Below are 14,094 nucleotides of genomic sequence, written 5' to 3' on the forward strand. Positions count from 1 at the left end.
TTTTTCATCAACCTTTTAATTTGAAAAAAGTGCGCACTATACTCGATAAAATACGGTATCTGGAACGCAACAACTTTTCGTCGATAACAAGGAATTCAACGTTTATGTGGATCCAACAAACGAGCACGGTTTCGGCGGAAGCTGAATCGTCTTCCAGAGAAGGTTCGGCATGGACGGTTTTCGGGTCCATCAAAGGCGAGCACTGGCTCGGTTTAGTGGTACGAATGTTTGCGTGCTGATAACAATAATAAAAACCCACTGGTAGTGATAAGTTATTCTACTGGAGAATTTCACCACTCAAAAAATGTGAGGCCAGTTGACCATTAAACATCGTGTCGCGTAAGACTCATTCACTCATGAAAAGATGGCAATATCCACCTTCATTTTGTTTGCATTAATCGGTGGAATTCTGGTGCCTAGGATCAATTGCAACAATGGTCCTAATGTGATAACTGACGTTCCGGGACTAATGTTCGAACTGCTAATGGAACACATGTCCGTATTGGAGATACGCCTCGAAGAACACTTTGGGAAGCAAATCGAAACACTTGCGGAGAGTGTTAAAAAACTGGAGACGCTGATGGTCCAACAAATGAAGATGACCATGGAGAGTGAAATGAAAATAAAGAGTGGAATTGCGGCGATTGAGAAGCAGCTAACGTCTGTTGAAAAGGAAATAAACGATCAGGAAAAACAACTGCAAAAACAAACGGCGGATGTGGTGCGTCGGATGGCACGGAAGATGGAGACCATGGACCAAGCGGTCGGGTTGCATCAGATTGTCGGTCCCCACGGACAACTGCGGCCGGTCTACCGTGAACGTGTAAATATCGAATCGCTCGGCAAGGGCTGGACAGTGTTCCAGCGTAAATCATCCGCGGAGGTGAACTTTGATCGATCCTGGGAAAAGTATAGGATCGGTTTTGGCAACGTGGAGGGCGACCACTGGCTCGGATTGGAGACGGTCCGGGATATTTTGCAGGCGGGTGGTCGCCACGAGTTGCTGATAGTGCTGGAAACGTTTTCCGGTGAGATTGGCTACGCACACTATGATAACTTTTCGGTTGGACCCGAAAGCGATAACTATCGGCTCACTTCATTGGGCAAATACAGCGGAACCGTCGGTGACTCTTTGCGTTATCACGAGAATAGTGCATTCTCGACGAGCGACCGGGACAACGATAGCGTGAACCGGAGCAACTGTGCGGCAGTCTATCATGGAGGATGGTGGTTCCACCGATGTATGGAGAGGTTCGTGTTGGTTTTGCCATCGATCATTTGCTAAGACAATGACTACCAATTGTGTGACATTTTATTTTTCCTTTGCAGCTTCCTGAATGGACGATTCTACGGTGAGTCGGTAAACAAGCTTGATGGCATGGTTTGGAAGGAGTTCAACGACTTTGAAACGCTACGCAAAACCACCATGATGATCCGGCCTTACAGTGCAGACACCGACACGAGTGAATCCTAAATCGTTGCCTGAGGAAGAACAAAAGGATCCAAGCAAAACATCGTCAACAGTAACACACGTGTTGGAAAAGAAAGGCGTGAAAATAAGAGGATGTTTTATTGCAATAATCAACTGGCGCCGTGGGATGTTTGCTCCTGTTCAGAACGTCCGGAAGGACCTCTAACTGTATGCACTTTTGGTCATCGGAAACTCAAACTCTGCCAAGCGCCTAAATCGGAAAGTTACCCAGCTGCAGGGAAATGTTTTTTTCTCTCCGCGGATGTGAAGCAAACCGTGCTACTTTGGTGGTTCAACAGGGGGTGATGTATTTTTTATGCTTGTGTACGTTTGTGTGGCTTTGTCTAGATTTTCTAATAACAAAATGGCCCGCGAAAGTCGCCGGGGTTACCGTGTTTTGTGTATTACTCACGGGAGTGTTTATGCTTTCCTTTTTCTCCATTATGGTGTCGAATAATATATGCGTCATATATTTTATCTCTTGCGTATATAATAATACGTATATATGTGTATATATGTATATATAGCATAGTGACATAGCACGAATTATTGGGTTTATAGATTTTTTTACCCCCTTCATCATGGGTAGCTCAAATTTAAATGATAATTTGTTTGAATGCAGTTGTCGCTATGTTTTCACCCTTTTTTTGGTCGCCGAGTGCCGAAACCATAGTATTGTGTTATTTTTAAAACTTGTTAATTTCACTTTGGAATTGTTTGAAGGTTAACAGGTTCTCTACGATTGAAGTGTTTTTGTTTTGTTGTATTCTGAATTGTTATGCAAACGTTACTAACATCCACCCCATGTGGTGCGGCATTTCCGTCGTATTCATATTGATATGATGGAACAAGAAATTCTATGGATGTAATGTTTGCCTTTGCGTTGTAACACAGGTATTAGACTACACAAAATAATTTCCGATAATATTTAATAATTCATCTACTTGTACTCGTATTTTGCCATAATCAATACTTCCTGCTTATCCAACAAGATGGCTCTAAGTTATTCCATTATTTTGCGAAGAAAGGTTCTGCTCCATCAAAACGGGCCGCTTCCAATCCAGGACAGAGGAATTCAATAACTTCCTAATTCCTTGCGTACACATACGTACATTCCACAGTTTGTGTCTGACTGTGTGTGTGTGTTGTGTTTGTATGATTGATATTTAAGTTGAACTTTATCCTCTTTGTTTTTTTAATAAAAGGCGGCCTATTATTAGCTGTGACGCTCTATCGTCGTATAAAAATATGCATTTGCATTTAGAAAGATTTCTCGAACCTGGCGTCTCTGCGAGCTACGTATTGTATGTGATCCTTAACGCCGAGTAGCGCGGACTGTAGGGTTTATGTTTTCCTTCTTATTGTTTTGTTTAGGCAAACTCTAACAAATGTTTCGATTCTCTACGCTGGTTGGTGCTGGTTTATGGTGATGGTCAGGCGCAGGAAAAAATCAATGTGAAAAATGTGAACGCCGTGCAGCAATGAATGATTTTTCCACCCCTTCTTGTCTCTTTCCATGACTTCTTGGTGCTCTTTTCTTAGTTTCCTGTTCGGCGTTAGTGGTTTCCTCTAAATGTGTTTTGTCGTTATGCTAGTTCACGGAATGTTGGTAGCATAAATTCCTACTAACTTTACTAACACTTGCTCAAACGAAGCAGACATGAAAATGTTAGTCGCTTTGATTTTTTTTGCAGAAAACGTTCCTTTGGTTTCGCTACTTATTATTCTGTTTGAAACTTTTTCCCCAACTCTTGCATTAGGACTGTAGAACTGTAAGCTGTAGGAAGAAGGTTATAATTTTCAACCATTCTTTTACAACTAATGCATCAGTAATGTGTTTGTGTGCGTGTGTATGAGCGTGAATGGTTATTTATTTTTATTGTTATGTATTTATAAATCGATTTCTGATTTATAATCTTGGTTCGTTTCTACTGCCGTTTTCTTCTCTCATAATCATGTTTGTTTCCTATTTTGTTTAGGTGTTGCTTTGCAAGTAGATTAAATTTAAAATTGTCCGAACTTGCTCAAAACCAACGCCGCTACGCGCGTGGAAGGGAACCCTCTAAAGTACCATTAATTGATGGTGGTGCATCTATGTATATGAATATGGCTGTATATTTCTATAGATATTTTTATTGCCGCCCGCAGCAAGACGATGCGGCTTAGTGGCATACTTTCCTTGGAACGTCCCGAGAGCATCTCCGGTGCTTATCGTCTTAAGTTTTGTTTTTGTTTGTTTAAACTTCTCAAGGTGAAGATGTTGGTTGCCAAGTTTATTGTGTTACCTCGGGGCTCTTGGATGATGCAGTGGCCCTTTCCCGTGGGTTTGAATAATTTAACCGAAAAATATGGAACAAAAACAGTCAGGTGACGTTCATGGTCGTGCCAACCCTTGCCCGGCTGGACATGACAAGTGTCGGGTCGGCCATGGGTTTGACTGGCCTGAGCGAGGAGTAGAGAACCGGTTCGGCTAGCGACCCCGATTGGCCACCCTATGCACAATTCCCCAGAAGCACGCTTCCCCGTGGTGGGTTTCGACTTTTCACGTTATCTTCCCGGCTTCAACGGTGTTGGTGTTTCGTTGCGATGGTTCTTGTGTTGTTTGGTTTGGTTCCGGTGCGACTGGTGTCGGTTGGATCGCACCCTCGAGGGCTAAGTCGTGGTCACTCGGTGGCTCGGATGGATGGCGAGACACGGCACGGTGCGGGCGATGGTGGGTGCGCCTCCGGGACGGTACTTGGGGTGGTGCTTCGAAAGGAGCCTGTCGAACCGTGTTCCCAGCTGGCGGCGGAACCGCTTAGTTGGTTAGCGAAAACTTCCACACCCGGTTCGGGCCGATCTCGGTGACGTACATGGCCGAGCCGTTCGGGCAGAAGGTGATCGCGTGCGGGTTCTCGAACTGCGGACCCCAGTGGTCGATGATGGTCTCGGAGCGCGGATCGATGGTGAAGCCACGCACCGGGATCATCGGCGAGGTGGGTCCGTTCACCGCGTACACCAGGTCTCCGTAGGCGGCCACCGCGAACACACGCCCCAGATCCGGCTCCTGGATGGTGGCTGCCTGCGTGCCCTCACCGTTCGACGTCTGTAGGCCAGCCCGCGGGCACACCACGCGCATATTCTCCCGATCGGCCACGCACACCATGTCCAGGTGCTCGAGCAGCGTCAACCCGTGCGGAACTTGCAGCGAGAGGAACTCCGGAGGCTGCGGGATGGTGCGGATCAGGCGGCCGGCCGCGTTATACTTCAACAACCGGCTGTTGCAGTATCCGTCGGCGACGAAAATCTCCCCCGTGCTGGCCACTGCCACGGCCGTCGGCTTGCACAGGTGGCTCCGGGACGAACCCGGCTCGAAGCGGTGGCCAAGGGTGATGCTCGGGTAGTCCCGGCCCGGCATGAACTTGAACGCCTGATGGAGGGCCACGTCCGTCAGCCACATGTTGCCCCCGCGGTCGATCGTGAGCCCATGGGGCATGTAGAAGATGCCGGCTCCACGCTCCTCCAGCACCGCACCGTCGGCCGCCGCCAGCGTCACGATCGTCGTCTCCACAATTGGTCCCTCGGCTATCTGCTGGTAGTGGTTGCTTTCATTGAAGCTCCTACAACACATGGAGAGAACACGCATCAGATGAAACGAACAACGATCTTATAAGCCCCTCAACGCAACTTACTCTGCCGTCCACGTGCGACTGCCACGATGGAAGATGACCGGATTGCCCTGCAGATCGATCGTCACTGCCGTCACCTGACCGAACGAGTGCTCGACCTTTGGCCATCCTTCTACCACCTTCGGTTTGGGAGGACTATCCAAGTGCGACGTGTCCACCGGCGCTTGCGGGACCTGAAATTAAGAAGCGTTACAGACTTATTAGTAACTGAAGGCATAAGAAAGCAGAGTGGTTAGAAAAAATGGTCTGAGCCGCATACTCGGCGGTGTGGATTTAAATCTCATATGAGATTAAATCGACGATGACAGTATCCTTTTTAACATTTTGTTGACAGAGCCCGAATATACTCGAGATAGCTTGGCTTAACGTTGTGGCGGCAAGACGAACATGTTCGCAAGCAAGCGCACACAGTAGGCAGAGATTAGAGCAACGCGATACACGCATACTTTGATTCCGGTGACTGCCGCATATTTTACCCAGAAAGCGCCTGGCAACAAAGTGTTAAAGAGCTTCAACAAAGCATGCACTCGCTTACACCAGATTAACATGAATTTGAAAAAACGGAAAATTGTTCCAAAAAAGCTGTCGCTTTTCATGATGGAGACGCCTAGTACCTTACGAGCTGTCATGAAGGTAAAATAACAAATCGAATAACTTACAATATTCACGCTAATTCGCGGGTAATTTTCAACGCATAATGGAACTAGAAATAATTATCGAAACTTTTAAAATTTTCCTTTTGTTTTACTAGAAGCATACAATTTTCACATTTTGTTCAATAGTTTAAAAAAATCACATGGTTCGAAAGGATGATACAATACTCTTCCAATATAGTAGTAGTTCTTTAATTGCACTCCAAATATAGTGTCCGGGCCATTATTATGAGAAAACTAATCACATTAATTGATGGATTCAGTTGTTCAATATTTTAGGTATATCCTTGTTGGAATCTGTAAATTGAAGAGACATTGTTGGTACACACCATATACGAGATAGTTTTCTGACTTTGATACCAGAAAATACACATTGTGTTATTTATAAAAGTTTAGCAAGCACTTAATGTTGTGTTAATTTTTCAGAACCTCAGCATTTTCAGTTCCTCTTTACAATCCTTAACACAATTATTATAAATTGAATAATTTGTTGGATTATCCCTTTACATATTCATATCTCATCGTTCTCATCATTGACATACCAGTTTTTTGTGCTTCTTCATTGCATGTTACAAGTTTTTGGCAATAAAACAGTCACAAACAGTCAGGTGCAGTGTTTCGTTGAATTTACTCTCGAAACTGACAACCTTAAGACACCCGGCAAGAAATAAATTCGTTTTCATTCCAACCTGTTTCTAATGAAACGTACAGCTGGTACGAAGCCAACGAATAAACACTTACTTTACGATAACGTTTTTCACGGCTTTTCCAGCCCATTGCAGCCAGCAGTGCGTGGTAAGTGAATATTGATTCCCACCCGAAACGCCGTAATTTTCGTTGATAGCGCTTATCGATTCAATCGGCTCGCAAGAAAAAAAATAGAAGCTCCATACACGTCTGGCTCGTTAGCGAACGGAAGGAAGGAGGCAGGAATAAGGAACACACCCAGCGTGCACACATGACACCATCTCTGCTCACGTGTGTACACGGTTCAGCTTTAAGTTGCTCGGCGAACGCGCCAGGTGTCGTATGCTATCGTTAATGCCGAGACAAATGCCACCCGGCACGCAAACGGTGTGCGGTTTTCTCGAAGAAAATATCCATCTGCTACACACACAGTCGACGGTTGGAGGGGGGGCTGAGAAAAGCCGGGCAGCCGGGTCAGGTTCGGGATGGAAAACCCAAGACATGTTTATGGGAAATGGTTGGAGTTTAACGGCCCGGCACGGTTCGACCGCTCGGCAATCGGCTTCCTCCAATGACGTCCTAGATGTTGGTGGCTTTTCGGTTTGCGTTTATGTGTCTGTGTGTGTTGGATGGTGAGTTTACCACCGGCTGGCGGGAGGAAAGCACTCATGATTAATGCAAAGATGGCCCTAACTTCAGCCCGGTGGCACAATTTGCATGATGAATGCCAGTGAGAGTTCGTTCGGACCGGGGTGGAGGTGGAGAAAATCCTCCGGAAATGGAAGATATCTCAATCGAATGTATCGGGCGAGGACATGAGACGAAAGCGGCATCCATTCAGCTGTACATAATAACCGAACCTCACCAACTCCGGAGCGGACGAACCTCGAACGAAGGAAGGAATACGATTTCCAACATCCTGTACGTTGCGCCCTAAGGCCAAACAAAAGTGTACGGCGCACATTACGCCAAGTAAGATTGCCCGGTGGGATCGTTAACTGAAAAGCTTCCCGTCCTACCTGGTACGAAATCATAATCCTGATGCCATTACTTACTTTTTTGGAGCATATAAATAAATATCCTTTTGTACTGGCTCATTCCTTTCATTCGGTTTGCCGGACGCTTTTTCCACCGTGGCCATTTTTGATGCTCCTTCCCAAAGACGCCAGAGTGAATCAGAGTGTTCAGCTTTTTCCACACTCATATGACCGGAGTACGGAACGATAACCACCGAGCTACGCCTAAGGGCTCCCGGGGGGGAAGCCGGCAGCGCGTGAGCCGGTGTCAAAATCCCGTCCCGTGTTCGGTTGGCGATCGGATCGACAGGGCACGGACCACGGACACACGATTCACTGGACCATTTCGAGGTAAGCCTAATGCCAGCGAATCGTAAACTCCACCCATGTTTGGACGAAGCGCAACCGGCAACGAAGGACATCCATTACAGGTATTAATATTTCCCACTGAATGGGTGAGGAGGTTTGCTTTAAAAAACTGAAATAAACACAAATCCGATACATATTTCATATCGCCCCGAGGACTCTGGGGAGCGTGCGGTAAGTTCGTCGAGCGATTTATTTCCAGTGTGTGGACGATCGTCGAGGGGCATATTGAATTATTTATCATTTATTTTACCGAAATTTATGATTAATGGACTGGTTTTATGTTTTAAACAGTTCAAAGCCGAATTGCGTTTAATTTAAATTTTATGGGACACACATATGTTCAAAAGTGGTACGAAAACGATAGTCTTCATTAATGGTCAGAAAATATCCTAGGCCTTATACTTTGATTTACGTTATAGGAATTGTATAAGCTCGACCTTCAATGCGTGATTTAGATTTTAGCAAACAATTATCACTCCTATTTAAAATTGAAATTTGTTGTTAAAATATTATGTAAAAAAAGTTATCGAAACTAGTCACCCAATAACAGTTCATCATGCTTTTAAAAAGTATGAAGTTGTTAACATAGCATTATGTTTGATTAACACATGGCAGCCAAACTTGTATTGCAGATGAATCCATGAACAGGTTTACAATCAAACAGACATACAATCATATTGATATGAAACTAAATTAAAAACTCCGTCGTGAGTTATGTTACAAAAATGTAAGCTTTATTAAAAATAGTTAAAAGTTTTTATGTGCGAAAAATTAGAGAAAACTGAACTAGCACAAAAATCAACAATATAAGACGCAAGAGTTTTTCTGATCCTATCATATCATTTCTAGGACGTTATTGAATAGTAATATCTATTTTGCTTGTTTTGATTTTCAGTTTAATTTCATTATCATTGATCATTTCACTGAAATATTTTATAGAAAAAGGGTTCATCACCAACATAGGATACCATCTGGTTGGAGCCACATTTTGACCATCCATAATCATTATGGCTTATCCTTCCGTAGCAATTAGGTTTTATTATTCGACAATCCTAGCCGGCCTCCCATTAAACAACCCAAATGGTGACACTCTGGTTGCTCAAGCCTTTTCCAGCGTTAGAATGGTGTAGTATCTCATTGGCACATGCCGTGTGGATGTTATGACTGCATGCATCCGCCGGAGGCCCGATAACGGAACGACCACTTAGACACGTACGGTTGTGGGAGCTTTTAATTTTCGCCTTGGTTCACCTTCAAAACACACGTAGTTTTGGGGGACCCGTCATCGTCATCGTGCGTGTTCAAATCTTACTTACATAAACAACTTTCAAAAGCCTACCCAAAAATGCTTCAAGAGCGCCCGGAAAAGTCTCCGGTGTGTGAATGTTGTGAATTATTTGTCCCCATCCCTCTCCAAACTGGATCGACGGACTAATGTAGCGATGCGGTTAATATTGCTGGTGACTCGTGTGTCATAAACCATAAATCTTCCGCACAGACACCTTTGCAGATTGGGATGGTTGGGAAAAGCCGATCCCAAATGGTGACCCACCAGGTGGCCCCCGAATATTGTCACACGGTTCATTGGCGGGCCGCGCGTTCGGCAATATCCATCAATCATCCGAGCGCGTGATTCCTGCCGAAAAGTTTTTCCCATCGGAACACAACGAAACTTGGACGAGAGTGGAGAAAACAACAGGTTTTGAAAAGGCTAAATTCTCGCCTCAAAAGGTGGAAAAAGGCATATTGTTATCCATGTTTACCGTGTGCGTCTCAGATGATCCAAGAAGCAAAAGGAATGAAAAGCGAAACACCACCGGCTAAATCAAACCCGATCAGCAATCAAGAACCTCGCCTTACGACAAGGGCGAGATAACGAGAAAAACTTTACCCTTGCCGGGGCGTGCGGCGTCGGCATCGGGGTCACAAAACTTCCACCGCCATCTTGGAGCTGAACCGTTCGAGGGTTGGGGGTTAGCTTATTCTCTATGGCGTAGGAAACACTCCACTCCAAAAACTTCCCTCCGTCTTGTGATGCAACAACGGTGGAGCAAATAGAATTCAAGAAGAGAAAAGAAGATAAAGTACCCATCAACTTTCCGATGTGTCAGATTTCACTCGCTTTACGACGAGGTACGCGAGGTGGTGGAAAACCTAGGCTCGCGCGGTGACCTTTTTTGCATACGGCCCGAGAATCGTTTTGTGCTTCCGGGACACCGGGATTTCGGGGGCCTGTGGGAACAAATGGGAACTGGTGGGAAGTGTCCAACACCGAGACGGCATCACCATCAGAAGCCACCGAATTCGGCGGTGAACCGGTGAACGGAAGTGGTGCCACGTCCGGGGGGAAAATATGTGCGAGGAGTTTTGTGGTGGAAAAAGTTTCCCATTCACCCGCCCGATGTGGATGTGCGGTTTCTTGGGGCCAAAGTTGCACCCCCATTGGGACGGAGGCACTGGGAAAAGTTACCGCCCGGTATGAAGGCGTGTTTGTTGCTTTCTTCTTTGCGATTTGCTTTCGGTGTCGTCGTTTTAACCTAACTTTTCAATTCGATACGACACCCGCCCTAGGGGGTGGGTGTAGGCTAGGGAAAATAACAAACCCCGTTCGAAACTTGACTGCTCCCCCGAGGTGCCCTGTGTGAGGTTTTATAGCACCACCCACACCCCATTAGGAGTGGAGTGAAGGATCTTGGCTGCAGTGGCTCGCATCGCAAGCAATGGGAATCATTTGAAGTGCCCTGAATGCTTCAACCAACGGTCCTTCCACAAAGGAGGAGAGAGAAGAAAAAACGTCTTACCAATAAAGGAAACAAAACAGAGCATAGCAAAACAAGCACTAAATCTCCCGCAAAGAAGCGAACCCAAGGCTACCGACGGGTTTACGATGCGGCTTTTCTATCCAATTCCGCGAAAAGTCGGCCCATGTAGCAGAAGGTGCTTGGTGTAGCGGTCGGAAGCCCTGCCCGAGCCTTGCTGCGGTCTCGAGCCCGGCGACGTCACCGACTACAAAAGAGGCGTTGGCAAATAAAGTTGGCAAAACAGTAGCCAGAAGAAGGTGCGATCTTGTGAATGAACGCCGTCGCCCATTATGATCTGGAGGGTGCACAAAGGGATCAAAAGGATTTGTCAGACGATTGTGTAAGTTTAATAACAACCATTGTTTCGTTTTCATTCGTAATTTTCCAATTTAAATCTGACTTCTTTGATGGTAAATTTAGTAATTTTAATGAAAACTTTAAGCTTTTTTCTTGAAAATTTTACAAATGAGATAAAACAACTATCATCTACTAGATCTAAGTATAAAAATCGTTGAGTATGCCCTGTGTTTCAGTGAAGGGAAATTGATTTAAAATGAAATATTTCGTTGGTTCTAATAGTTATCAGTTTTTATGTGGCATTATTGTATGTTTTTCTTTTAGTTGCAAATAACCGTTTCTTCGAAATATTCATCCCTGAAACCTAATAGTGTTACAAACTTATCTTCACTTTCCTCTGAGCCTAAACAGTTTTGCGAAATCTAACAAAACGGTTAACAACATTGCATTCTCAGAAGTGGAATAAAAGGGCAGTGAACTGTTATGTGATAAATTTCGCCATTAAGGCCAGTTGTTACGAAACACAAACGACCTTGACCATGTCATGCCATAATGTGGTTACTCTTTGACTAAGTCCCGTCGTAGAGCGCTACAAATGCTGGTCGGTTGTTCTATGAGTGATGGTGATAAGAGACTGTGTAGGAGTTGCCACTATCGAGCGAACGAAGGGAATCCCAATCAGTGTTGTTACAGTGTCGACAAATTCGGCTGATAATTCGATGGGTTTTAACAAAAAGTGATGGTGCTTGAAATGAGTACAAGAGCGTTTACAATGATGTATCTATTTCTAGGCTATAATTAGGCAAGACATTTTATAGTCGCACATTGTACTTTCCGGATTTCTTCTTTTTCTTTACTTATGTTTTTTTTCTGCAACACTTGGCCTAGCTGGAGTTTGGCTGGTTGAGCATGGCGTAACTTTACCTAACGCAATTAGGGCGCATTAGTGGAAGCAGGAGCGGGCCAAAAATAGCGTATGAAAAATTCACTCCCATCGCACTCGGCAACACTCAGTGGCAGCGGAAACAAAGACGGTTTGTTTATGGGCAACACGGAACCGCAACTTGTCGGAATCTAATTTGCCGCTCCCTGAGCTGGAGTTGAGGGATAGAAAATGGGAGCAATGTCTCGGGAGAATCCGCGATAAGAGGCACACCGTTTCGGGTTAGCCGAGAGCCGGTCATGTGTGCTCCGTCTTGCACTTGCCAAGACGGAAGCCACGGCACGTAACGAAGATGGACGATAGGACACGGACAACACTTATGCGGTGCCGGTGGAAATGCAACATTAATTATGCCACCGTTCGGTGTGCGATCCGGAAGGGACGTGATGTACTTCACCGATCTCCTTGACGCATCTATCACCGAACTCGCCGCTTCAGGTGGAAGAGGAAATCGTCATGAATTATTCAGTCGGTTATTGAAAGCTTCCCGGGGAAACAGGACGGCAGTGGTTCTAAGAATTTTGGGTGATTTTAAGAAATTGGGTGGGATTCTACTCGTCCATGAATCCGCCTACTGAAGGTGGTAATTTGTGGCACAGATTGCTGGCAATATTTTCACTACCAAGAAAAAGTGAACTTAAAAATTGAATAAAAAGCAAGACCTAAATTTTACTTCATGCGAGGAACAAATAAGGGAAAAGTATGGCACCTGTTATTCGTTAAAACATATGCTCATATGAACTAAACCATACGTGCTTTCAAAACGTGACAAAAATTAAGTGCAGCGCTGAGAGAAACAGAAGATTTGAAGATTCAAATTGGTTGAAATTAAAGGTTGTGCATGTTGGAACAGATTCTTTTTTATCTTTAATGTCGTCAGTCCAATATGCTCGGCAAAAAAAAAAACAGTTCCAAAACATCCTTACAGTAGTCGCACCAAACATGGAACGACTATACCCCGAAGCAACTCCTGGCAAAGGATACCGGTGATAAAATAAGGAATTTCCGAACAATGCAACCAAAAGCGAACCATTCGAGAACGAAATTACTTCCCGTTTTCCCTCGTCCTTCTCCTAAAGCTATTGCTTCCTCCGTTTTCCGATAATAGTGCTTAGTTTTTATTGAACCCTTAAGCCTAGACCGATTAACAATACGGTAGCCATCCTCCTAGTAGTCTCGAACGTCGGTAGTCGAAAGTCAATATCACCATTGAACGTTCACGAGGATCGTTTTCATTCATACTCCATTCCGCGCGCCGTACCGGTTGATATTGAACCGTATCCGGGGATCTCTTGTGGAACCGTTGGCCAATATTGGCAGGAAAGAATATCTTTCCGGCGGGAGATGATGACTCCAATCCCCACTGAACTACGGTAAAACTGTAGTTGGGTACTCAGATCAGCGTTTGGTTAACAAAACATTGCAAATCCACTATTGTTCCAAAGGCTCCGGGCCGAACCCATCCACCGACTGACTGTGGATAGTCCTTTAGACGAGCCATCCTGATTGGTTTCTTTGTTTCGTTGCGAATCTCAAGTGCTCCTCATGAAGCTGAATATTTTGCTCGAACAGTTCGATTTCCGCCTTATAATGGGATCGAACGGAACTAGTCCGCCGGTTGGGAGGGGATTTAAGAGATGTACTTACCGCTTCGTCGGCCATTTCCATGCCTCCAACTCCACCACCACCACCGCCGACACTGAAGGCGTCCTCGTAGGCCCGCTCGGCAAACAGATCCCGCATTCGCTTGAAGAACCCATCCGCCAGCAGGATGTCGTTGTCCCGGGGAACCGTGTACGAGTCGGTGCCGCCGGCCAGCATCACCACCAACACCAGCACCGCCAGGGCGATGATCACCCTCGACACGCCTACGGTCCGGGTGATCATCCTGCGTCCCCGCGGAAGGTTGTCCTGCGATGTCATCGTCGGTTTACGTGTTCGGGAAAAGGGGGACGGCTGTCACTTACAACAAGAAGAACCCCCGGGAGAAAGATACCCAACGCCCGGATAGAGGAAAGTAGGAAGGAAGGAGGAAGGATAAACAAGGATCCTTTAGTAACTGTTTTCACCTAACCGGATGCTGCGAAAGGGATCGTGGGGTATGGATGAAGAAAACGAGAAAAATAAATTTATTCAAAGAAAACCACAAAACTACACTACCGTCAAACAAAGTGTCAAGTGGAACGTAA

At 45.4% G+C, this 14,094-nt stretch overlaps 2 protein-coding genes across 2 annotated transcripts; one reads left to right on the top strand and one right to left on the bottom strand.

Moving 5' to 3' along the window:
* Nucleotides 1-364: 364 nt before the first annotated feature.
* Nucleotides 365-1,474, top strand: LOC131294665 (microfibril-associated glycoprotein 4-like). Its single transcript, XM_058322709.1, has 2 exons — nucleotides 365-1,251; nucleotides 1,330-1,474. The coding sequence occupies exons 1-2, from the start codon at nucleotides 365-367 to the stop codon at nucleotides 1,472-1,474; spliced, it is 1,032 nt and encodes a 343-aa protein (XP_058178692.1).
* Nucleotides 1,475-4,268: 2,794 nt separating this feature from the next.
* Nucleotides 4,269-13,792, bottom strand: LOC131294666 (peptidyl-alpha-hydroxyglycine alpha-amidating lyase 2). The gene is made up of 3 exons (XM_058322710.1): nucleotides 13,553-13,792; nucleotides 5,143-5,312; nucleotides 4,269-5,070 (listed from the first exon to the last, which is right to left on the bottom strand). Exons 1-3 carry the CDS (start codon nucleotides 13,790-13,792, stop codon nucleotides 4,269-4,271), a joined length of 1,212 nt encoding a protein of 403 aa, XP_058178693.1.
* Nucleotides 13,793-14,094: the final 302 nt, after the last annotated feature.

The sequence above is a fragment of the Anopheles ziemanni genome, chromosome 2 (genome assembly GCF_943734765.1).
Source record: "Anopheles ziemanni chromosome 2, idAnoZiCoDA_A2_x.2, whole genome shotgun sequence".
Lineage (NCBI taxonomy): Eukaryota > Metazoa > Arthropoda > Insecta > Diptera > Culicidae > Anopheles > Anopheles ziemanni.

What these genes read in the sequence shown, in the direction of transcription:
- LOC131294665 (XM_058322709.1), top strand. Translation starts at nt 365, where the DNA reads ATGGCAATATCCACCTTCATTTTGTTTGCATTAATCGGTGGAATTCTG. An exon ending in TTCCACCGATGTATGGAGAG is followed by an intron (nt 1,252 to 1,329) that starts GTTCGTGTTGGT and finishes TTTCCTTTGCAG; the next exon opens with CTTCCTGAATGGACGATTCT.
- LOC131294666 (XM_058322710.1), bottom strand. Translation starts at nt 13,792, where the DNA reads ATGATCACCCGGACCGTAGGCGTGTCGAGGGTGATCATCGCCCTGGCG. An exon ending in TGGAAATGGCCGACGAAGCG is followed by an intron (nt 5,313 to 13,552) that starts GTAAGTACATCT and finishes TCTTAATTTCAG; the next exon opens with GTCCCGCAAGCGCCGGTGGA. An exon ending in AGTCGCACGTGGACGGCAGA is followed by an intron (nt 5,071 to 5,142) that starts GTAAGTTGCGTT and finishes CATGTGTTGTAG; the next exon opens with GAGCTTCAATGAAAGCAACC.